This window comes from Antennarius striatus, chromosome 2 (genome assembly GCF_040054535.1).
Source record: "Antennarius striatus isolate MH-2024 chromosome 2, ASM4005453v1, whole genome shotgun sequence".
In the NCBI taxonomy this organism is placed as follows: domain Eukaryota; kingdom Metazoa; phylum Chordata; class Actinopteri; order Lophiiformes; family Antennariidae; genus Antennarius; species Antennarius striatus.
In genome coordinates this window covers 23,772,038-23,794,362 of record NC_090777.1, presented here as the reverse complement: position 1 = coordinate 23,794,362, position 22,325 = coordinate 23,772,038, and the positions used below count along the sequence as shown (strand labels likewise).

Sequence of the window (22,325 nt, the reverse complement as noted above, 5' to 3'; positions counted from 1 at the left end):
GCTTTTTATGGTTCACAAAAGTTTTTTATTTTAATAATTGCAAATCTGGTCTTAAAAAGGTCGATAATAAAAGGGATGTGAGCACTCCGTCTCCGCATTTGTCAAAGCCAATACCTATAAAGACCCTTGGAAAAAAAGACAAAGGATGGACAAATAGCAGCAAGTTTGTTTTTATATATATATACACACACATATATATATATAGTGAAAACAAACCAAAAGAAATAAACAAGCATGAGTGCATTTCCCTACTAAAAAGATACACTTACATGCAGTTGAGTGAAAATCCTAATAGCTTTTAAACTTGAGACATCCTTTTGAAAAGCAGTTGTGATTAAAAATGAAATGAATGAAACTAAATCTGAGTTCATTTCAAATGTAAGGGAAAGATGCTGTGAGTCCCTGACATTCATTTTAATGTTTCTCTCACATAGCATATAAATCCTTCCTCCGTCAGGGCAGATCAGTCTCCCAACTTTAACACCGGGTGACATCAAACCAGACGTTTGGGGCAGCAAACACGGTCAGTGAGAAAGCAATCGCTGATTTGAAAAGGTCAGTCGGGGCGTAGCTCGCCCTCTCAAACACATAAAATGGAAAAATGTGTGGTCAAATCAATGGCAAATCATGAAACATCATACGACATTAAAACAAAGTATATCAACTAAAAGCATATTACAATAATATAGTGCGTCTTTCCATAGAATTGAAAAATACTCGGTTTTTTTTAATTCTGTTTAATTTTTTTACTCATTTCTGGTTTTTGAAACAATCTAGACTTTTGCAGTGTCATCTCAATCTAAACATATGTACACTAAAAAAAAAAGGGGGGGGGGGCAATTATGTTTCTGGTCATTCTAAGTTTAAACCAGGGAGCAAAGGTACATCGATTTTTAACTTCAGCCATCGAAGGCATTGGCAACGTCACACTCTGGGCAAAGGGTCTGCATTCAAAGGCAGAATAAAAGACATTCTTCAGGTCAATCTGTGGACTCAAGCGGACCAGTGGGACGAAGTTGAATCTGAACGGTTGTTCTTGGGTCTTATTTTTTCATATTACAAGACGTTCAAGGCTGCAGACCTCAGACTTGGAATGCAGCAAGGTGGACTTATCTTGCCTCTCATAATGAACTTGAACTTCCCTGGTTTAAACCACAACTGGCTTTCATGCCAGACACTTTTAATTTATCCATTGAAAACATCAACTCACTTTCTGGCAAAGTAACGTCTCAATTGGGGAAACCATCACACTGAATACTACAGAGTTTAGGCATTTAGAAAGACAAAATATAAAACAACAAACTGAGTTTTATTTCATCTGAAACCTATCTACATATCCAGGACCGGTATTTATATAATTCCTGTCAGTTTGCAAATAATTTACAGTTTTGCACAATGACTCGTCTTACTTCTCATGAATGAAACATGAAAAAACAAAGTAGCATTTGTTTATACATATATGTTACCTGGTTTTCACACAGTCACTGACTGATCATAAATTAAGGAGGGGGTGTGTGGGAGGTGGTTGCTCTCGTCTCTCGTGTTCACTTGGGGTCCTCAATGGTTCCTGTGCTAAGGTCAGTCATTTTGGGATATTTCACCTTCTTCTGGTCCAGCTCATTCTGCGCCCACAGCAGCAGCTTCAGGAGTTTAGCCAATTTAGGTGTCGACTCCCTGTTTTCATAGTCCAACACAGCTTGGTTCACCTCGCTCCATACCTGTGCACCAAGACAAGTGAGTTATTTATCATACACAGTGTTCTTAATGATTGAATAGAATGATTAGCTGTTTGCAATGTCTGCTCAATACAACAGATTTTACAAGTGTTTTAACAAACGTAACAGAAAACACTGCATTTACTGACTCAATCAATCCCAAAAAAGAACTATTCAAGCATCTCTAACTGTAAACTTTTTGCAAACAGGTCCTAGGGGAATCTTAGCCCATTCCTCGTGGAAAAAGGCCTCCAGGTCTGTAATATTCCTGGGTTTACATGGTGCAACCACTTTCCATAAAAGGTGTCGTATGAACCTCAATGTTGTGTTGTTTACATCACAACACCCGATTCTATCCACCTGACCTGCTCTGGAGTTGACGAGGAGGTCATGTTCAGAGTTTAACATTAAAATCAGCTTTAAAAAGCATCACAATAATTCTTTACCCAACTATGATCTGCAGCTTTCATAGAGGTAAGCTTATTCCACTGGTTTCATTGTCATCCTTACCCTTTTCCACATTCCTGTTTGGTTGGTGTCAACTGACATTATTTTCTTTTACGTTCCACTCCTGCTTTTAATTAGCAGTAATGACTTTAGCAGTCATTTGCATTTACTTTTATAATATACACACATAAGTAATTTCTTTATTCCTTTGGACAAAAAGGAACCAACATACATAATGCAGGAAGCATGGCTGGAATCAGATTTCTCGACTGGATCCATTGACTACCTGTTTATATAATAGTGCAGATTAAAATCAATATTGTAAAAGACTTCAGAAAGAAAGGACTATTTTACACCATAACAGTTCTGAGGAACAAAAGCAGCAATGGGACCAAATAAAATCCAACTCAACAGCATTTCAAACACTGTAAAATTGATCTTTTGAAAACCCTGAAACAAAAGGACTACTCTGCAACAAGAAGATAAAGAAGATAAAAACCAGCCTACCTTTTGCCGCTGCATCATGTTGAGCAGGTCTCCAAAGGGTGACTCCTCTGGGTTGTCAAAGGCCAGAAGGGCTAATGTTCTCTCCATCTCCGTCAGACACTCGCGGCTCTCCTCCCCCTGTTCAGCCAGTTGCGTCTGGGCGAACTCCAGCGCTGACTCAGTCTCCCTTAGCCTGATTAACTCGATCAAATGCTGCTGCTGCAAGAACGGAAATAAAGCACAATCAGTTAATGTTAATGTCTGAGTATTATGTAGTACTGAATTTCCGTGTTCAACCAAGAAACAACATAAGCTCCTCACGAACAATGACAAGCTTGAGTTCATATCTACAGGTGGTGTAAGTTTTTTCACATGTTGAAAGATCTAACCACACTTCAATACCTCTATCTGACGAGTGTGACTAAATAGCTCTGGGTTCATACGTACCTGCAGATGAAAGTACAAATATCGGTTGGTGTCAAGCAGCTCTGGATGTAAGCTGTTGATGAGAGCAATGGCTTCCTGTATCTGTCCCTTCAGGATCATCTCTCTAATCTTTATCCTTTCATCCAAAGAGTCCAGATCCACACTTGGCTCGATCCCAGACTCCATCCGAAACTTTTCCGCCGCCTCTTTGAATCCCTCTTGAAACAGATGAAGGCAAGAGTGTTAAGGCATGAAGATACTTAGCTTATAAATAACATCTTTACAGTACAGTACAGTTGTCAGCTCTAAGGATATCAAAACAAACCACTGAGGTTCTCTGCAAATGTGCTTGGTAAGTTAGTAACTTTTACATCTAATCAGTGACAGAAAGAAGAGAGAACAAAGCAGCACAGAAAAGATAACTGTACATTTTGCATTCGAATTCAGAAATTTGTGTGTTCATCATCAGCATCGAGTACGGCAGTAATCCCCCTCCTCATGGACTGGTGCCAACTCTGGACAGAGGTCTGCACTCATCCTACCCTTCAGGTTTCCAGTGAGGTTTAGGCCAGGCTCTGACCAGTCCAGAACTGTGGCCAGCATGACTTTCTCAGGCTCCATCATGCCTCGGATGATTTACTTTTCTTCTTCTTTTTTTATATAACCCTAATGTGGCCGTAAATACTCTCATCTACTGTAGTGACAGGTGGTGTGAACCTGATTCTGGGTTAGTACAGATGGTTGACCACAACACAGTTGGTATGATGGCTATTGCTATGAAAGTTTTCAGAAAAAAAATAGCATAACCAAACCTTGTATTTTGAGAACTATCACCCAGTCAGTTCTACATTTAGATGTTTTAACATAAAGATAAATGTCTGCTCAAAGAACAAAAATGTGAGAGGTGTGTTTTTAAACCCACTGTGTGTTTCTCATGTCTCACCTGTCACCAGGTAATTCATGATGAGTCGATTCATGTCCGCCCTCTGTATGTGAACATTGTTTAATTTGTCCATCCACTCCTCTTTTGTGATGTCTTCTGGCTTTTCAGCATAACTCATCATTGGGATCCTAAGATGTGGAAAAGCCATTGGAAACACCTCGAAACGTGAGCAAGACTGACACAGCTCGGCCGCATATTGTAGCTACACGAACACGAATGGTGCCGCCGCCGTGCAGATGTTAAGGACTTATTGCAACAAAAAAAAAAAAAGAGCAACGGACACTACAGACAAAAACACCACATTAACAACATATTTAGAGATGTAGAATTTCGGTGACTGAATTGCGTCTGGATGATTCTCCACGCCGCTAAAAAAAACAACACAATTTGGAAACGAGCCTACGTTTCCAAAACAAACCCATTTCCTCCTGTTAGCAAGCTGCGTACGTTTCCAGAACTTACCGAGCAAAACAAAAGGTCCGGCGCTTCTTGTTTCCAGCAGGTGTTTGAAGGCAAAAACACGAACCGCAAGGAGTTTTACCGTCGGTGTTTTAAGAGGAATAAAAGTGTAAACAGCGGATTCACAACCAAGCTTTTTTTTTTTTTTTCGCTAGCTAGCTAACCAACCAAGCTAATGTCGAAATCTCGCGAGAGCAACGTGAGCCCCGCGAGCTCTGCGATTGGTGAGGGCGGTGACGTCACGGTTGCCGAGGTACAGACAGTCGAAGTGGTGAAGAATCTAATCTGACATAAATCGATCAAACTGCCGCCCGTTTCCAAATATTCGCTTGAAATTCAGGTGACTGATGAAAATCAATTGACTACGGTTAAGTTAGTCAAAATTACAAATAATATGAAGAAAATGTAAAATAGTAATCCTAAAATAATTCTACAATTAAAAATTGGATTCGAACTTAGAACCTTGGTGCTATTTTATTATGATTCCTTACAAAATATCAAGAACCAAATGGGATATGAAGCTGCCACGTGTCTAAAATGTTCTTTAACTTTGCTGCTGTTATTTGCTGTGTTTAGAAATATTAAACAGTAGGTTGAGGGCAATGGTATATGCTCAATTAGTGTTTGATGGAGTATGTGGATCGTGGTAATGTCAGGGCATCAAAGCTGTGATTGGATGGAGTTTTATCATTTGATTTTAAAATACTGCTGTCGGTTCATCAAGCACTCAATGACGTCGGGTCAAAATGAAGTAGATGTCTAATCTATTATTATTATGAACGTTCAGACCCCTCAGGTCGTCTGGGTCACGTCTGCCTTTTACCCTCAGATTAAAAAATGTTTTTATTTTTGTGTGTGGTCTTTTTTATTGTTATAAACATTATATGTAACATTATAGTTGGCTGACATAGCTTTGGTATCATTTCCTCCTTCATATTATAATACAACTTCATACTCCTTCAAAATCTGGTTATTATGATAAAATAGTTCCAAAAGACTGGGCGGTGTATAGTAGAACAAGCAGTCCTGACTCGTCCTCCAAATGATGTCATCCTGTGTGATGGCGGCCTGTTCTGTGGTCGGAGCTTCAAGAGTTGCTGTTTATTCCACGGAGAATGTCTCTATACTGTCACACTTACTCACACACCCAACGAAACACGCTTTCAATGGGAATCAGGTCACAGCTCATAGGGGGTCCCTCAAGATCTATGATGTCATTTCTTCTCAATTTTAATGCTTTGTTTTTAAAAAGAGAATATCAATTTTCGGTTAGTTCAATAAAAGCATTATGATTATGAACCTTCAAACCTATAGATGTAAAAAAATGATCATGAAACCTTCCCTGGATCATTCCCATTCCTTAGCTGCTCCAGCTCTCCTCCAGCATCCTCTCGCATCCTCCTCCGGTGTGAGCACGCATGGCTTTTATACGGTCTGCCGTGCACGCGCACGTCGGGTCGCCAACGGGGTGTCGAGGGGCGGGGTGGTGGGCGGAGCCAGCGTGCTGCTGCAGCTGTCCATGGTTGCGTCGTGGGAGGCAGAGAGGGTCCGGGTACGTGAGAGATGCAGCCATAGTCACGCTCCACCGTCTGAGATTCGAACCTGCTGGGATCGTCAGTTTGCGGCGCATCAGACCCGACGGAAAGGTGAGCTTCTGGGGCGCGGTTCGATCTGTGGTTTCCCCTCCAGACGCTGCCCGTTGCCCTTGAAAATTACTGGTGACGACCCATCCCTGCCCTGCATCAAGAACAGGCCGGGAAGCAAACCAACATGGATGCTGTGCGCTATAGCAATGCTGCTGATGCGCGCTCAGAGATTAGGATCCTTGGATGGTATTCACTGGATTTAATCCCCAGTAAAGGGAGCTGACAACTGGATGCGACTCGTATTAGAGGGAATTTTGACACCCACTTGTCCGAACGGACACTAGTTTTCGGTTAAAAAAATATGAAAAGAGGCTTTAGTGTGGCTTAAAATCCACCACTGGTTTATTCAATGTGAGGCAATACCGCACCGATTTGGAAGCATCGACATTTTAATTCCTTATATATATATTTTACAATTTCAGCATCTATTCAGTAAAAATGTTTGCTGTTTTGCAGCATTTGTGTCAGTGAGTGATTTACTGACAGCAGCAGAAGCAGTCAGTGGTCCTGCCATGTAAAAATGTGAGCAGGGAATTGACATCATCAATGCACAATTTAGAAACAGTGAACATAAGAATTAATTTTTTTTTTTAAAAGATTAACAAACCTAGCGTGTTGCATTCAGGGCTCTTGTATTTTTAATGTTTATTTCAAAGTCAGGTCTTCTTTCTTTTAGCTTGATCAGGGTTTTATTTCGTAGACAGGCATGCATGTTAACCTGCTGTGTTTGTTTATGAAGCAACAACTGCTACCCAAGTTGTTCTTTTCTGTTTGCTCACCCAGCTTGAGGACGTGAGGCACCATGACTGAGCATCAGAGGCAGCGCTCTCTGTCCACCGCCGGCGAGTCCCTCTATCACGTGCTGGGAGTCGACAAAGTGGCCACAACGGATGACATCAAGAGATCCTACAGGTGAGGAGGGCGTCCCGCCGGCGACGGCGGAAGCATTTGGCTGCGGTTTACCTTTGCTTGACGGTCGACTCTGTCCACAGGAAACTGGCGCTGAAGTTCCACCCTGACAAGAATCCCGAGAACCCGGAGGCAGCTGATAAATTCAAAGAGATCAACAACGCGCACGCTATCCTGAACGATCCCACAAAGCGGAATATTTACGACAAGTACGGTTCTCTGGGACTTTACGTGGCCGAGCAGTTTGGAGAGGAGAATGTCAACACTTACTTTGTCCTCTCAAGCTGGTGGGCGAAGGTGAGAACGAGGAAATCCTTTCTTTTCTTTTCTTTTCTTCCCTATTTGTATTTTCCATATTTTCTTCTGTCACACTGACTTTTCACCTCCTCCCTACAGGCTCTGTTCGTCTTCTGCGGTCTGGCCACCGGCTGCTACTTCTGCTGCTGCCTGTGCTGCTGCTGTAACTGCTGCTGTGGAAGATGTAAACCACGGCCTCGAGAGAGCCAGGACCAGGATTTTTATGTGTCCCCTGAGGACCTAGAGGCTCAGCTGCAATCTGATGAAAGAGGTGGGACAGATTCACCTGTGCCTCCGCTCCCTTTTTGATAGGCCTGAACGTGTTGTTTCTGTTTGTCAAGCAGAGGCTGGGGGTGACCCCATAATGCTTCAGCCGTCAGCCACAGAGACGACCCAGTTAACATCAGATGGGCACCACTCCTACCACACTGACACCGGCTTCAACTAGCTCTCCGGTTCCCGTCAATCCTGGCCTGCGGTCCTGCCTGCATCCCTGCTCCACCTCAGTGAGATAAAAGAAAAGGGGAATCCATCTTTCCACTTCAGAAGCAGAGCCATGCAAAGGAGAGGGACTAGTAAGCATGGCCTATTAAAAGAACTGATGAAGTCACAACCCTTACACCCCTCCCTGATTGGTCCGCAATTTATTCCCACCCCCCAGTATGAGAAGAAAAGAAACAACTCATTTTCTTTTATGTTTCTTGACCTTTATCCTCGCAGGTCGATTATTCCACTTCCCCTCTCCTTCGTTTTACATCCTGGTGTAGCATGCACTGTTTTTAAAACATGGTCTCCAGCTTTTTATTTATCTTCAGCCACATCTTGACTCTGAAAGTCTCAGTAACGTTGGTGCGTACATATGTGCAATATGCTCAGAGGAATAGCTCACAAACAGGAGGAGGAGGTGTGAACCTGATGTGTTATGCTAAAACAAAGGAGAGCCGTGGCTCAGGGAGGCACCGGCGAGAGAGAGAGATGCTAAGGTGGTCAGTGCCATTATTAAACCTTCAAGAACAGAGTTGTGATACATCGGTGTGTTTCTAATGTCAGATTTGCAAACAGTTACGGTTCCTTTGAAAATGTCAGTCGTCGTCGTCGGGGCGACGTCACGTCTTTGGTACTGCTTTGTCTCCGCCGCACTTTGAGTGTTTCTAATGTGAATTATGAGGTGGTAAAGTAACAGAGGACATGTCACAAATACCTGCTGATGTAGTAGTTTTCTACTTATTTATTCATTCTTATCGGCTTTATTTCCTCTCATTCTGACTTCCTGTCAGACACTGTCACAGTAAATTTTATGACGGTTCATCAATTCTTACATTGTTCATGGACTACAGCCAGAGAATTCATCCGAGTCAAGATTTCATGTTATTGTTCTCATTTTCTCATTGTTGCGTTATTAGATTATGATTATTATTATTATCTGATCCTGAAATTAGAAGCAACATCTCAATATGTTTTTATCAGTGGAGAAATTTAGATTTTTTAAAATTTAATTATTTATTTGATCCCTGTTTTTGAAACATCATAAATATCAACCATCAATTTACTTTTTTTCTGTAGGTGTATACTTACAGCAAACATTTATTTCAGTTCTTTCACAACTGATTGAGACTAAAAGATTCATTTCATCTGATCACATAGGCATTTTTGTGCACCTGTTGATTTCCCTGTACATGAAGCCACGGAGCTCTAGGTGATCCACCTAAACTTTAGATAGAAATAACTGATCTTGTGTCGCTGAAGCCCCGGAGATGTCTCAAATCTTTTCAGTAGTTAACGTCATGTGGAAAAACATGTTACACTTTATAGCTGGGAAATGAATCTGACAACACAGCAAATATATAAATGATTATATGATATGGTTATAATATTATTCCGATATTGTCATAATGATATATGAAATTGTAGGTAGTAAGGAAGATGATTTCCATCCTGTTTTTGGTCCTTGTGTTTTGAACTGAAGTCTGATGACATTTTGTCCAATGCTGTGATCGTTCATCATCGTTTTTTGAACCCGTGTAAAGTAAGAAGCTCGTGAGGTGCATCAGCTGTGAGACCGGCAGCTCCAAGTGAAAGGACTTCTTCATTCTCCTGAATTTGCATATATTGCAACACATTTGCAAATTGCCATAAGTTGTCACTTGAGAATCTTTGCCACTTTGTCAGTTTCATAACTGCTAATAATGTGTTTCAATCGTTTACAATCGGTGAGCTCCTGTTGCCCACCCTCTGCTATTAACGGTATGGATGTTGACCTCTGTGGCTCTCGTATGATGTTTCCTGTAACCCTTGATGAAACATAGATGTTCCTGTCATGGCTTTTTCATAGAGATACTGAAAAACGCTACTGTAAATGTTCTAAGTTGAATGCACTGTGTGTTTAAAAAAAATCTATAATAGATCAATGATCAGGAAATGACTTAATAAAAAAGGCAACATAATATATAGTGCAATTATAGTGAAATGGTTATATGATGCTTTTTTTTTTATTTCACACTTTGTCATGTTTGAAATGATGACTGACTATCATTTTAACGGTATGGTATGGTGTCGTGATGTAACCATTAAATTCATCGGGGAATGGTTTAATGGTTGCGGTTGCTTGTACATACACTTGACCCATATGAAGTATAAATCTTAACGTTTATGTTGTAGCATGGTAATTGTGTGTTTGGAAGAAAACAAGTGGATCATTGATCTGATTTGCTGTTATTGAATAAATGTTCCTGAACATTGCATCATTCTCAGTTTGTCACTTATTCACCCAGGTAGCGGTAATTGTAAGAGGTTGAATAAAGAGCAACTACACTGGATACGGATCGCCGGGTATTTAACAGAATTAAACAAACACCTTAAAAGAGTTGTTTAGGTCACATTTTAATTTTTTTCCCTTACTTTTCAGCAGTTTTTGTATTTATTGTTGGAGTTTCTCTCTCAGTGATTCTGGCTGATGCTGAAACCAAAACTAAATTCTGACAATTTATGTTTCCCGTGATTTTAGATCAATGTAGTGTGATTCCATCTTTCAACAGCAGATGGAGACAAATCTTCCTTTTTACCAGTTTCTGCTTCTATTAAACGGAGAATTCTAGCATTTACAGTATTTGACTCCTGCCTTTTATTTGATTCCTTTATGCTTTAAATCTAGTCGTAAATTTAGTCTTTAAATCTATGGTATCGAACCCTTCTACAGATACAACTAAAAATGCAGATTGTTAACTGTAATCACAAATTTCTTTACATTTTATTCGAGTCGAGTGGACTAACCTACAGCACTAAGATTTTAAATCTATTTCGAGATTTAAAAGTCTCAATTATTCACTTATATATCCCAGGGCTATCATGAGGAATATTATCTCTGACTTTTACATCACAACCTTTATTTGACAGCTATAAATATTTGCAGCCATTAAGATAATACTTTTTTCATACAATCCATATTTTCATTTTATTTATTACAGCATGTTGTAATGACAATAATCTATGATACTATTTGATAGTGAAACATTGAGAGAATATTTGTGTATTTTAAGATACTGTAAGTATATTTTGCTGATAATACCTAAATAAATTAATAAATAAAAACACCCAGGTTGTCATTGCAGCGTGTGTGTGTGTGTGTGTGTGTGTGTGTGTGTGTGTGTGTGTGTGTGTGTGTGTGTGTGTGTGTGTGTGTGTGTGTGTGTGTGCGTGTGTGTGTGTGCGTGTGTGTGTGTGTGTGTGTGTGCGTGTGTGTGTGTGTGTGTGCGTGTGTGTGTGTCTGATTGACTGACTCTTCCTGTCGCGTGCTCGTGGCTGAGGTGACGTCACTGGGAGGCTGGCACTTATCAGCAGGTGAAAACAAGTCCGTCGTGACGCGGAGCAACAATGAACCGACCCGGTGAGATTTATCTCAGATATGTTTGAACAACAATAATAATTAATCTTCTTGTTTTATATTTTTAGTTTTAGTTTTATTTTATATTTTCTTGGGATCTGTTGTGGATCACCGGCTAATGTTAGCTCTGTTGTTTGCTTCGCGTGCAACAAGTAGAGTTAGCTGTTAGCCACCAAGCTTCAGCTAGCTAACTAGACAGAGTGAAGTTCAGCACCAGGGAGAGCTCCTGTGTTAATAATATAACTTATGTCATATTTATGTCATTGCAAATAATTAAATGTATGATATTTTGTAATTCAAGTAAAAAATAATTTAATTTTTCTTTTAATTTCAACCCACATACTGTCAATCTTCGTTGGAAGGTTTTGGTGGGACTTCCTCATCCATGAGCTTCTCCACAAGGACAACAGACACCGGATGGTCGTCTGAGGAGGACACAGACCATCTCCGGTTTGAACTGGCTAAGGTGATGAAGCTTTTGTTTATTAATCACCTCCGATCAGGAAATGTTCACATATCATATTAGCATCAGCTCACAGTCATCTCTGTTTTGGTTCTGGTCCTCCTTCTAGATGGAGGAAGAGATTCAGACCCTGCGACAGGTGCTCCTTGTCAAAGAGAAATACGCCGCAGACATCAGGAGGCAGCTGGGGTTGAGTCCTCTCAGTAATATCAAGCAGAACATGTCCAAAGGTTGGCATGATATCCAGACTTCATCCCCGTAAGTTGCATGCTTACGCTGTCAGTGTAGCTATTTGTGTCATTTTCATTGTTGATTTAATATTAGGAAGTTGGTTGGAAGGGTAAAAACTACGCACACTTTTTAAGACTCTTAGCATTTCCAGTGGTTATATAACAGTAGAGCACACTAATATCTTTCACCATCTTAAGTCAGTGTAATAATCTACAGATTTGCTCATGCTCTACTGTTGTTTCAGGTATCTTGCCGCCTCTTCTACTTTGGATGACATCAGCCAGTCGGACATGTGAGTTTGGGCCATCTTGTTATCATCATAGCCAGTGAAAACATTTTGATGGCGTTTCCCAGCGCTTGGGTTTGCCTTGTGCTCACATGTTAAAGAGGGCTCTCCTGCAAGGAACAAGTGATGGGATTTTCCAGGTCAAATAGGATTGGTGCCCTGCTAATAGCCTTACAGCCTGACTTAGCACAAGGGGCAGCAGTATTAGTAGGCATCAGCAGGACATGCTTCCAGTGTTTGCTTAAGAGCTGGATGGGTTGTAGCCTTTGGTGTATAAGGGCTTGTTGTTTACTGTTTGATTTGTGTTGTAACTGTGTGTGAATTTATACACCCCTGTTCTCTGTATGTTCTCTCCTACCTGCTCAGTCTAGTTACATTCTTCCTTTTTACCTGCAGATATGTGAGGACAAGGGAAAATCTCTCCCATGCAGGCCACGTTACATCCTCAGCACTGTCTAATATGGGTGTGGCTATCACCAGGAGGCTGGCAGAGATGAGGTAAACTCACTTTTGGCTCCTCCTTACTGATTTTGAAAAAACATCGAGTTTGTCAGTCATCATCTAAATTTGATTCATGAAAATGGGCCATAATATACAAAAGTAAGTAGAAATTAGTAGTTGAAAGGAGGTTTTTGTCCTTAATGATGTGCGTTTGGCATAAAACAAACTCATGCATTACAAGGATGAGCAGGAGCTCAATATGATCTCACGACAAATGGACAACAAGCATTTATACTTCTATTGTAAGACCAAGGAACATCATGAGAGGCAATTGGTGACTGGCAAAAGTTTGAAAGCATTTTATATAATTTTTTTTAGATGTAATTTAATTATTGTATAATTTCACATCAGAGCCAGAATTGCATTTTAATTTGTTTTGCCATCACAGGTTTTAAATTGTGTAACATCCATTTCTCAGTCTCTGTGTAGTAATGCAGTAACTAGTGACTCAGCACTAAGGCCATTAACACAGGAGAGGGAATTTAAGCATGAACACACTACATCCATGTTTTGAATTAAGACTCAGGCCTCTTGTTTGTGTGTGTGGAACCAGTAAGTGACTATAATCCAATCGCATCAGTGCAGCTGGACATCAGCAGTAGTGAATAAGTCTGTTGTTGTCATCCATATGGAGATAGAAGCTTGGATGACGTTATCTGTGTTTATCTCAACAGAGCTCTGCCACTGCCGAGTCCTCCACGGTAAGATGTACGTCGGAGCTGAGCCCAGAGAGTGTGTGTGTGTTTGTGTGTGTGTGTGTGTGTGTGTGTGTGTGTGTGTGTGTGTGTGTGCGCGCACACGTGCAAGTTTTCCACTAAAGCCTTAGTGAGCAAGTGTACGTTTAAAAATCTGTCTTTGTATAGCGGTGCTGCCACCTCAAAACTAAAGCTGCGCCAAGGAGAGGCAGAAATAACAAAAAATAATAGCATCAGTCGTTATTATGGAATAAAATAATTTATCATGGAACAGCAATAATCATTTGCTTTCCACTTTTCTGTATTTGAAGACTCAAATCCAGATTTTAGCTTCCTGGAACACAAGGATGTGTGAACATGGATTCAAACTTTCCAAATCAGATTTGAGTTGGTTTTTCATATGTGTTCCTAAATTGGGTAGATAACCAATTCATGCCCTTTCAGTTTGCACAGAAATGTTCAGATCCATTTGGGTTTTTGTGACTTGTATACAGGTGTGTTTGCCGATTTGTAGGACAGATGCGCTCACCTTGCAAAGATGTCTGTGAGACATCTAGATTACCAGATCATTCAAGCCAATTAATGAGTTTTATTTTATTATTATTTGTCTTAATTTGTGTTCCTTTTGGATTGCCGTCTTGTCACGTTTAACAATTTTTTCAATGTGACACGCAGCAGCCTGAGCCACACAATAAGTGTGCCATCTATGAGGTAAGACCCCATGAACATTTGGCTTTACAAACCTTTTGCTCTCACCACGTAAACAAGAGTTCAGTCAAGTTCAAAAGCTTTAAAGTTCAAGATTGTTGAAGATACCATGTGCATTTTTTCCCACATTTCCCACTAGACATTCGTCAACATTCAAATCTTTTGAAGAAATAGTTGGCAATGCCAAGGTGAGTCAACACACCACAGCACATTTAATAAAAGCAATGTTCTTACTGTGTGTGTGAGTATTGATTAACTGTTTGCTCAGGACAAGGTTACTAGTCTGGCAAATAATGGTGACACGGCCGGTTTTGACAGGAGATCCCCTCGCCACACCAGATGAAACTGACCCTTACAACACAAGTATTTAACTTTCAAACCGTGTGTGTGTGTGTGCGTGTGTGTGTGTGTGTGTGTGTGAGACAGACTTTTATGTTGCCCTCTTGCCATTTGAATGTAACTGTTGTATTAATATAATGTAACTACTAGAGCATTGCTGTACATGAGTGTTTTAATTTGGAAGAATATTTTTTTAAAAATTTATAAATAGTCTTTCACCATGTGACTATGTTACTGGATGTTGGATTATTTTGTCAGTCTTTCAGTCTATGTCAGTAATTTATTTTCTTCTAAATGCAGTAAACTTATATATAAGTGGAATCACTTACAGTATTGCACTCATTGACATTAATTGTGACATTTGTAAAACCAAGTATCAATAATCTGAAGTATTTTTGTACTTTACAGTTTTTCAATTAAAGTCAATGAAATGGTGTGTGGTCTTTTTACATTTCGGTTTTAAATGAAATTGTCCCGTTGACCTTTTTTATGTTGAACACCAGGTGGCGGTAGAGCCCTCAATTGCCTTACAATGTGGACTCAAATCTCAGTCGATTGATATTCCCAGACGGAAATGTCTCGATATATTCTAGGCTTTACGGGGAGCTATGACTTTAGGACATGAGAGGAAACTAATATTATAGTTGATTGCTTCAAGCTCAGCTGTCGGTCTTTAAATAACTGTTATGAAAAAAACATGTCACTGTATTTATTTGCAATGTTAGTCGTACAAAAATCGCAGTCTGTATTTTGGTGCCTTATAACCTTCAGTGTTTATCTTAAATACAGAAGTAAAAACAAAGAGACAACCCAAAAAAAGAAAGAAAAAAGCTCAAGACATAATCAGTAATCAGTGTGTCCGCCATAAACATTGATTTACAGTAGTAATCTACTCCACGCAATAACAACATCTGGTTAAAATATCTTGTAGTTGGATAAGGGCAATAATGTCCCCTACAATAAAAGTCGCATTCAGACTGAAATCAACAGGAGCGGCCTAACTTCTTATGCGACCTATTCCGAAAGTAATTGTCATGTTTTAGTGAAAGAAAGTTTTGTTGGATCGTTTAAAGTAAATGATTAATGTATTTTGAAACCGGTTGAAAACAAATCAAAACATGAATTCCCTGACCGGGAATCGAACCCGGGCCGCGGCGGTGAGAGCGCCGAATCCTAACCACTAGACCACCAGGGAAGGTTATGTACAAACTTGATATGGATATATTTAATAATAGCTAGTGACACCTGACCGCATAAACTTAATAAACACGACATCATAAAAATTATCATCCAATGTTTTGAAACTCTCCATACAACTTATTTTATGTGCTTTAATTAAATATAGACAGACACGACAGGAACGCGCGTCTGTCAGTTGAGCTAGCTAACATGGCTGTCCAGGAATATGTGCAGACAAGCATGGATTAAAGCCTCTACATCGCCTCTGATGATGTCACGGGGTTCAGTCACACCACTCAGAACATCAACACGTTGTACAGAGGCGTGGCGCGACAGTCCCCGCCCCGTGCCTCGCCAGCACGCGCCACGGGCAGACCTTATAAAACACCACCGACTCTCTGCTGCTTCAGTTTCAACAGCTGTGAGTTGACCGACGGGTCAAGAAGGGGCGAGTCGTCCAATGGGCCATTGAACCCAACAGAACATCCTCTACCCAAAGCCATCCGGACCTCCATCCATCTGTTCTAACTGCAGCTTCCCTTTATTTAAGGTAGGTCATAACAATTAAAGTTGTGTTACATTAAAAGTTATGATAATATTAAATATGAAGTCTGTTTGATTACAGTTGTCGTCCTCTGTATTTTCACTACGCTTGTGTGTTTTTTTTTGCCATAAGGTTTTAGTGTATTATAGTGAGGATTTGTATCTGTAAATATTGAGTATTATATCAACTTTCTTTTTAAAAGTCCAAATAAATTTTATATATACAAAATACTAATCACTAGGTAAAACTGCCTTCTGGACAGTGAGTAAGTTCAGTGCTGTACATCAGGTGTTTGTCCAGACAGCTATTTGTCTGCTCCTCAAAATCCCTAAAGCCATCTGCTGCTCATCTGGTCTTAATCTTTACAGCCTTCAACTAGTTCTCAATCTCCAGTCTGATGAACTGCTTGCAAAAGATACAAATAATAAAATCCATTTTTTTGGATATTTCATTTCTACCACTAAGAATCTTGAATGGAGCACCCCATCAATAATTTCTTGCAATATAAATATATTGCTGTGTGATAAGCAGGACAGGTATTTCTCCATGTCATTTCTATGGTTATGCAATAAGATATGAATTGTACATCAGCAGCTCTTGCAGCATCGCTCTGCAGCGAAAGGTCTGAGGATAGCTGCATGTGCATGTACTTTTTTTTTTTTTACCACAAAATATACTAAATCTAAGAAAAAAATGAGAAAATTGTGAAAATGTAAGATCTGTTTCTCCACTTTATTTCCTGCCTAATAATACGTCTGCCACATATTTTTCTGTCTTCTCTCCTCCAGGTTACCATTTTCCATCTTTGAGCAGCGTTCCACCTCAGGTCGGAGAAAATGGCTGCAATTCCATCAAGTGGTTCCCTCATTGCCACCCATGATTACTACAGAAGTGAGTGAGACTGGGCCTATGTGCTTCATATCATTCGTAAGATGGAAAAAACTAAAAGATGTCATCTTTCATTTTCCTGCATGTGGAAACCTGCGGCCTCCTATAAATGACTTTTGTAACTAAAAAGAATTTCTTGTATTGCAGGGCGTCTGGGTTCCGCCTCCAGCAACAGCTCCTGTGGTAGTGCGGAGTACGCCGGAGAGGTCATTCCCCACCACCCAGGTATTAAGGAATATTTTATCTGTATTTTTTATGTTGGAAAGTGTGGCACGATATCATCACCAAATCTGGTTTCTTTCTGACTTATAAAATCTGTTGTCTGTAGGACTTCCCAGGCAGGATTCTGGCCACTGGTGGACATCATTTTTCTTTGCAAAACAACACCAGCCCGGCATGCAGAATGGATCTGAAAAGTAAGTGTTACTATCTAAATATGAAGTAAATTAACCTTGACTTTTCTTTTTTTCTGGACTAAAACATTCCTTTGTGTTCCAGAAACGGAACCTACACAGTGGCCAACGGTCAGGTGACCTGCATCGCCAGGGAAATGGTTCTGAACAGACAACTAAGTGAGGACAGCGAAAAGCCTGAACTGCAGGCTTCTTCGTAGACTCCAGCCTTCCACCTTCCTGCACCCGTTCCCTTCACACCTTCCGGCCCCCCCATCTTGCCATCCTTTACAAAGAGATGGAGATGATGGCGGTGACGCCGAAGGTGCCTGTTAGCTTTAGTTAGTAAAGTTTGCTTGTACTTTCGCCTATGTATAGTGTCTTTCTACAATGACCAAAAGTATAAAAAACAAGTATTTAAGAAGTTTTTTTCATTTTGTTGTTCTTGATATTTTACACTGTTAATGATAATATATAATAAAGGACTCACTGGATCTTGTGTTTTATTGATTCCATGCAGCTTTTAAAAAGTCGCTATTCTCCGTCTCACATTTTAATACACCTCAGTATTGCAGTAGGGTCACCTGCCTTCAGATGATTCACCTGTGGATTGTCTGTTTTATAACTGTGTAAAGGAGCAAATGCAGCCTCCTTACCAAACAGAGCTAATCTGTTTAGCTTTGATATGATTAGCCACCATTCATTCAGCAGCTTACAGCTTGCATAAAGCCTGAATATAGGTCAACATCCTAAAACAACAGGTCAGCAGAAGAATTACATTAAAACTCATGGAGTGTGTTGGACCTTATTCATAGTGTACAAATACACACTTAGCATTTTAACATTTAACACCTTAACAATTTGTGCAAAAGCACTTTTGGAGGCCGATCAGTTGTCTGCCTGCTGCAGAGTTTATAAAATCCCCCCATGAGAATAAAGCAGCCTACTTGCTGCTATTGAATCCAGCCGCTCCCTGTCATAAAATATTGTACATTCTGTTCACCTTATAAAACTGCAGGAAGTGGGGCAGGGGGGTTATCAGAAGCTTTCGTACTGTCATTATGTCTGTGTTTTTAAGTGCTAATAAAAACAATCAATTGTGAAAGTTTTTTATTTAACGTTGTAGAACTTCTAATAATTTTAAACTGAAAAACCCGAAAGAAAAATAACATCCTATTTCTATGAAGGGTTATTTCTGGGAAATCAATTCACGGGGATCATTTTGATCTAGATCAGTATCAGCAAAGTCTGGTTCCAGTCCAGTTCTAACAGATGATCTCCACATCCAGTCAGACTGACGGGCAGATCAAGCATGCAGTGATCTAAGTGAAGCATTTAGAGCAACATATTGGGCCAAAAAACTTGACATCCAAGACATGAGTCTGTGCTTTCAAAACAGCTCTGCAGACCTGTGTTCCGTCCAGCCTGGCCTACAAAGCCGTTCTATTCCCGCAGACGCAGCAGAAGCACTCGGGTGTATAAATATCCCGTGGCCTCAGCCAGGAACAAACACTGACTCAAATTTCATGGAAGTGACACTGGAGTTTCCCCCCCCGTACATGTGGGTTTTTAATACTCCCCACGTTACTGGGGGTCACTGTGTGCAAAGTTTACTATACAAGTTAGAGGACAGAGTCTCTGAATCCTTATACAGTATAAATAAACAGAATAGAGATCAATAAGAGAGAAAAGAACAACAAACAATGTTGCATAATTTCAATGAAATGCCTGGAAAAAATTTTAGATTAAATATCAATCTCAGCATATAAAGGCTGCTAAGGCAACTGAAACCCAACTAAAGGGAAGAATTTTCATCATGAATCCCTCTAAAACAGATGATTGTTGTTTGGAAAGGTTAAAAAAAAAATTTGGAAAGGATCGTGCAACTCTTTGGATTGTAATCAGATCACAGTAGAAACAGATTTCTTTGTTACAATGCATCATTTCATCTGCTATTTGTGTTATACCTAAAGGAAGCTGTCAGACATAGAGAGTATATAATGATGGGTGGGATTATAGAAATCCACAATCTGACACAGATAAGAGGTAAGTATTGAGAGCGAGTTTCTTTTTTTTTTTCACAAAGCAGGAACAGCTGACGACTAACACGAGTTTCTGTGACGAAGGAGAAGTGAAGGAGAGAAACTCTAGGAGAGGAGAAGTCTGGCGTCATGACAACAGCCTTCTCATTAGATGCACATCTCCTATGTTTATCCTAACTAGACAAATAACAACATTACTTATCGCAGTGTGCTGTTGATTTTATTCAATTATTAATGATTATATCATCAGTTAAAAAACTTCACAGTCTAGAAAACACATTTAGTCCTGCTTATTTTAGAGATTCTGGAGAATTTTAGGATGTGGAGTTTAAAAAATGGTGAAAAATGGAATTCTCTCAATGGAAAAACTATTTTTAACATGCATTGACTCATATTAGCATTTAGCATTACCTGTAATCGTTTTTGCATTTTCCAGCCAAATATGTCAAACGTCTTCCATTTCCAGCTCCCAGATGTTCTGATTTGAACATGTTTTTCTGTCATACAAAAGCATCACTCAATATATTTACTTTTGTGTCTTCGCAATGGATTTTTTTTCTTCATACATTTTTGTCGTCAAGTTCACCCTGCAAGAAATAAAGGTAAAACTGAGCAAAACAAGTTTATGGAGGTGAATTCAGGTGCATTTATTCAATAATTCTCTTCCACTGTTGAGCCTTTCTTGAAACTCGATCTGCTGTCGTGACTTGTGCATTGTGGAAAATATTTGCACAGCCTCACGGAGAGGTGACCCTAACGTCTGCCTCAAAGATAAATCGGGAATCTGGGTCAAAGGCATCCGGCTCTTGATTTGATGCTGTCTAACCCTTCAGCATGCACGAAGAATAAAAGGTAAAGCTGCACAGATAAGAGGAGAGGTACATCTAATTCCTGGGATCGCCTGGCATCAAGCATTATGTGATGGCTTCTGTTTGAGGAACAGAGTTTTGGACTGTCTGCAGGTCATTGGGTGTAATCATGTTCCAGATCTATATTTGAACAACAGCATGAACAGCAAACGTGAACATGTGGGAATCCACGTGTCACTGCAGGAGTTTCAGTGTCAACACACACATTTCCACACTGTTACACCCCATCACGAGGTACCCTCACAGGTCACAGTCCACTTTCTCTTTCTTTTTTTGGCAAAAGTGATAGATTTCAAGAGATTCTGTGCAATTCTATTCCATTTAAGGACATTTATTCAAATGCAGCTCCTGTGAAGTGCTGCTGTTATCTCAGCTGATGCTAAAAAATCTATATTTTTGCCACTTTTGGAAACTTTGGAAACAGTAGTTTTTCTGTTTGTTAAACTTTCAAGAAAAAAAAAGTCTAAATGAATGTAAATGAACTTAATTATATGTAATTATACTATAATTATAATTATATTATAACTTAATTATTCCACTTAAATGTCTGCAGTTCAGTCTTAGTAGAAACTGAGTTGTGTCCATTTAGTTGGATGATTAAAACTCTGATGACCCCCTGGAATATAAAGTTAATTAAAATCAGCTACATATAAACTAGACATAACATTAGAGTCATAGAGAAATTACTGTACTTTAAATAACTTAAAGGTCTACAAAATGTAATTAAATACTTTTTATGATGCATTTAGAAATCAGGCATTTTGATTGATATAAGCTGTCAAATGACCTAAAGCCGATAAATTTGATGTTAAACTACATAAACAGTAATGCAACACTAATAAGATTCTCCATTTTACTCTTAAAATATTTTAATAATTAATACTATTACTTTTTCCTTTTCTCATTGCTGTGTATATATATATATATATTTTAACCTTGGACTTATGTAACATGGAAGTCAGCTATTAATGTCCGATGACCTATTTTAATATATCCCTTCTCGATATGAAATAAGAAGCCAGGCCCATACAAGAAATACTAGAAGATCATACTAATAATATGAAAGAACATATGCTTAAATCATGATTATGTCATTAAAGAGAAAACACAAACGGAAAATGTGAAATATGAAAGTTGAAAAATAATGTTTGTGAAAATTTGCTCCTTCATGGTTCCCAGACCATGATTCGTCTGACCTTGGTGAACCAGAGATATCCAAAGACAAACTTTCAAATTTAATTTTATCTATTTGTATATTTTTGAATACAACTTTTCCTGAACTATAACTAACACTGGGTAACTGTGTTGACTATTTTTGAGTTTTGGTTACAAAGTCATCTTACAATGCTGTTATCTGGTTGTTTTTTTTGCTGTTAGAATGTGATTGTTTTCTCATCAAATTATCAGCATCTAATCACTTTGCTCTTCCAAAGTTTTAAGATTGGTCCCAGCAAGTAGGTCAAAAGTTAACAAGGAGAATATTCTAGTTTCTTCTGTCCAGCCCTAATAAATTGTCTCCATTGAGTCAACACCCATTCCTTCATCAGAGGGAACCCTGCTGCCACCTAGTGGACAGAAGGTAAAATTACATACGCGTTTAAACTGGGAGAGGTTTGTAGGAAAAAAAAGAAAACCACAAGGTAGGTCTCCATTGGATAGCTCATCGCACTAGTTTATTCAATGACTGACATCTCAGGAGATGAGGAGAGCCTTGCAACTCTATTGTTGGTAAACCACTGTTGTTTTTTTGTAGTTTTTTCATAGCGTTGATGCAACACTGAAAAAGCGCTATTTCCAAACAAACACAGGTCCCTCATTAGTGATATGTAAGAGGCAGAGAGAATCTCACCTGGACAGGTTTGCATGAAACATACAAATGAAACAGGATTTTCTTTTGTCTTTTTGTAGTTTCACATATAATAATAAATATCCATACCTATAAACACTCCAAAAAAAAAAATCAAAATATTAAGTCACATT

The 22,325-nt window shown here is 39.4% G+C and overlaps 4 protein-coding genes and 1 non-coding gene across 6 annotated transcripts; 3 read left to right on the top strand and 2 right to left on the bottom strand.

Moving 5' to 3' along the window:
• Positions 1-15: 15 nt before the first annotated feature.
• LOC137609461 (glucose-induced degradation protein 8-B homolog) lies at positions 16-4,630 on the bottom strand. The gene is made up of 5 exons (XM_068336494.1): positions 4,480-4,630; positions 4,018-4,145; positions 3,096-3,292; positions 2,670-2,867; positions 16-1,718 (listed from the first exon to the last, which is right to left on the bottom strand). Exons 2-5 carry the CDS (start codon positions 4,136-4,138, stop codon positions 1,545-1,547), a joined length of 690 nt encoding a protein of 229 aa, XP_068192595.1. The 5' UTR covers positions 4,139-4,145; positions 4,480-4,630; the 3' UTR covers positions 16-1,544.
• Positions 4,631-6,003: 1,373 nt separating this feature from the next.
• Positions 6,004-8,668, top strand: dnajc5aa (DnaJ (Hsp40) homolog, subfamily C, member 5aa). Its single transcript, XM_068341322.1, has 5 exons — positions 6,004-6,122; positions 6,906-7,034; positions 7,115-7,328; positions 7,428-7,599; positions 7,673-8,668. Exons 2-5 carry the CDS (start codon positions 6,925-6,927, stop codon positions 7,774-7,776), a joined length of 600 nt encoding a protein of 199 aa, XP_068197423.1. The 5' UTR covers positions 6,004-6,122; positions 6,906-6,924; the 3' UTR covers positions 7,777-8,668.
• Positions 8,669-11,148: 2,480 nt separating this feature from the next.
• On the top strand, positions 11,149-14,856 carry LOC137611833 (tumor protein D54-like). 2 transcript variants are annotated; one of them, XM_068339956.1, is made up of 9 exons: positions 11,149-11,211; positions 11,571-11,674; positions 11,781-11,929; positions 12,147-12,194; positions 12,585-12,686; positions 13,364-13,390; positions 14,063-14,095; positions 14,232-14,280; positions 14,361-14,856. In XM_068339956.1, the coding sequence occupies exons 1-9, from the start codon at positions 11,199-11,201 to the stop codon at positions 14,433-14,435; spliced, it is 600 nt and encodes a 199-aa protein (XP_068196057.1). In that variant the 5' UTR covers positions 11,149-11,198; the 3' UTR covers positions 14,436-14,856. The 2 variants fall into 2 exon arrangements, with proteins under 2 accessions (XP_068196057.1, XP_068196047.1); XM_068339946.1 differs by having other exon boundaries at positions 14,060-14,095.
• Positions 14,857-15,554: 698 nt separating this feature from the next.
• Positions 15,555-15,626, bottom strand: trnae-cuc (transfer RNA glutamic acid (anticodon CUC)). The gene has a single exon. It is a non-coding gene; the product is annotated as a tRNA-Glu (tRNA).
• A 377-nt stretch (positions 15,627-16,003) lies between these two features.
• Positions 16,004-17,928, top strand: ppdpfa (pancreatic progenitor cell differentiation and proliferation factor a). The gene is made up of 5 exons (XM_068336019.1): positions 16,004-16,160; positions 16,943-17,045; positions 17,190-17,267; positions 17,371-17,458; positions 17,541-17,928. The coding sequence occupies exons 2-5, from the start codon at positions 16,991-16,993 to the stop codon at positions 17,653-17,655; spliced, it is 336 nt and encodes a 111-aa protein (XP_068192120.1). The 5' UTR covers positions 16,004-16,160; positions 16,943-16,990; the 3' UTR covers positions 17,656-17,928.
• The last annotated feature ends 4,397 nt before the right edge of the window (positions 17,929-22,325 follow it).

What these genes read in the sequence shown, in the direction of transcription:
- LOC137609461 (XM_068336494.1), bottom strand. Translation starts at nt 4,138, where the DNA reads ATGATGAGTTATGCTGAAAAGCCAGAAGACATCACAAAAGAGGAGTGG. An exon ending in CATGAATTACCTGGTGACAG is followed by an intron (nt 3,293 to 4,017) that starts GTGAGACATGAG and finishes ATCTGTTTCAAG; the next exon opens with AGGGATTCAAAGAGGCGGCG. An exon ending in ACATGATGCAGCGGCAAAAG is followed by an intron (nt 1,719 to 2,669) that starts GTAGGCTGGTTT and finishes CTTGGTGCACAG; the next exon opens with GTATGGAGCGAGGTGAACCA.
- dnajc5aa (XM_068341322.1), top strand. Translation starts at nt 6,925, where the DNA reads ATGACTGAGCATCAGAGGCAGCGCTCTCTGTCCACCGCCGGCGAGTCC. An exon ending in TCTCAAGCTGGTGGGCGAAG is followed by an intron (nt 7,329 to 7,427) that starts GTGAGAACGAGG and finishes TCCTCCCTACAG; the next exon opens with GCTCTGTTCGTCTTCTGCGG. An exon ending in GCTGCAATCTGATGAAAGAG is followed by an intron (nt 7,600 to 7,672) that starts GTGGGACAGATT and finishes TTTGTCAAGCAG; the next exon opens with AGGCTGGGGGTGACCCCATA.
- LOC137611833 (XM_068339946.1), top strand. An exon ending in GATATCCAGACTTCATCCCC is followed by an intron (nt 11,930 to 12,146) that starts GTAAGTTGCATG and finishes CTGTTGTTTCAG; the next exon opens with GTATCTTGCCGCCTCTTCTA. An exon ending in AAATAGTTGGCAATGCCAAG is followed by an intron (nt 14,281 to 14,360) that starts GTGAGTCAACAC and finishes CTGTTTGCTCAG; the next exon opens with GACAAGGTTACTAGTCTGGC.
- ppdpfa (XM_068336019.1), top strand. Translation starts at nt 16,991, where the DNA reads ATGGCTGCAATTCCATCAAGTGGTTCCCTCATTGCCACCCATGATTAC. An exon ending in GGTCATTCCCCACCACCCAG is followed by an intron (nt 17,268 to 17,370) that starts GTATTAAGGAAT and finishes TGTTGTCTGTAG; the next exon opens with GACTTCCCAGGCAGGATTCT. An exon ending in ATGCAGAATGGATCTGAAAA is followed by an intron (nt 17,459 to 17,540) that starts GTAAGTGTTACT and finishes TTTGTGTTCCAG; the next exon opens with AAACGGAACCTACACAGTGG.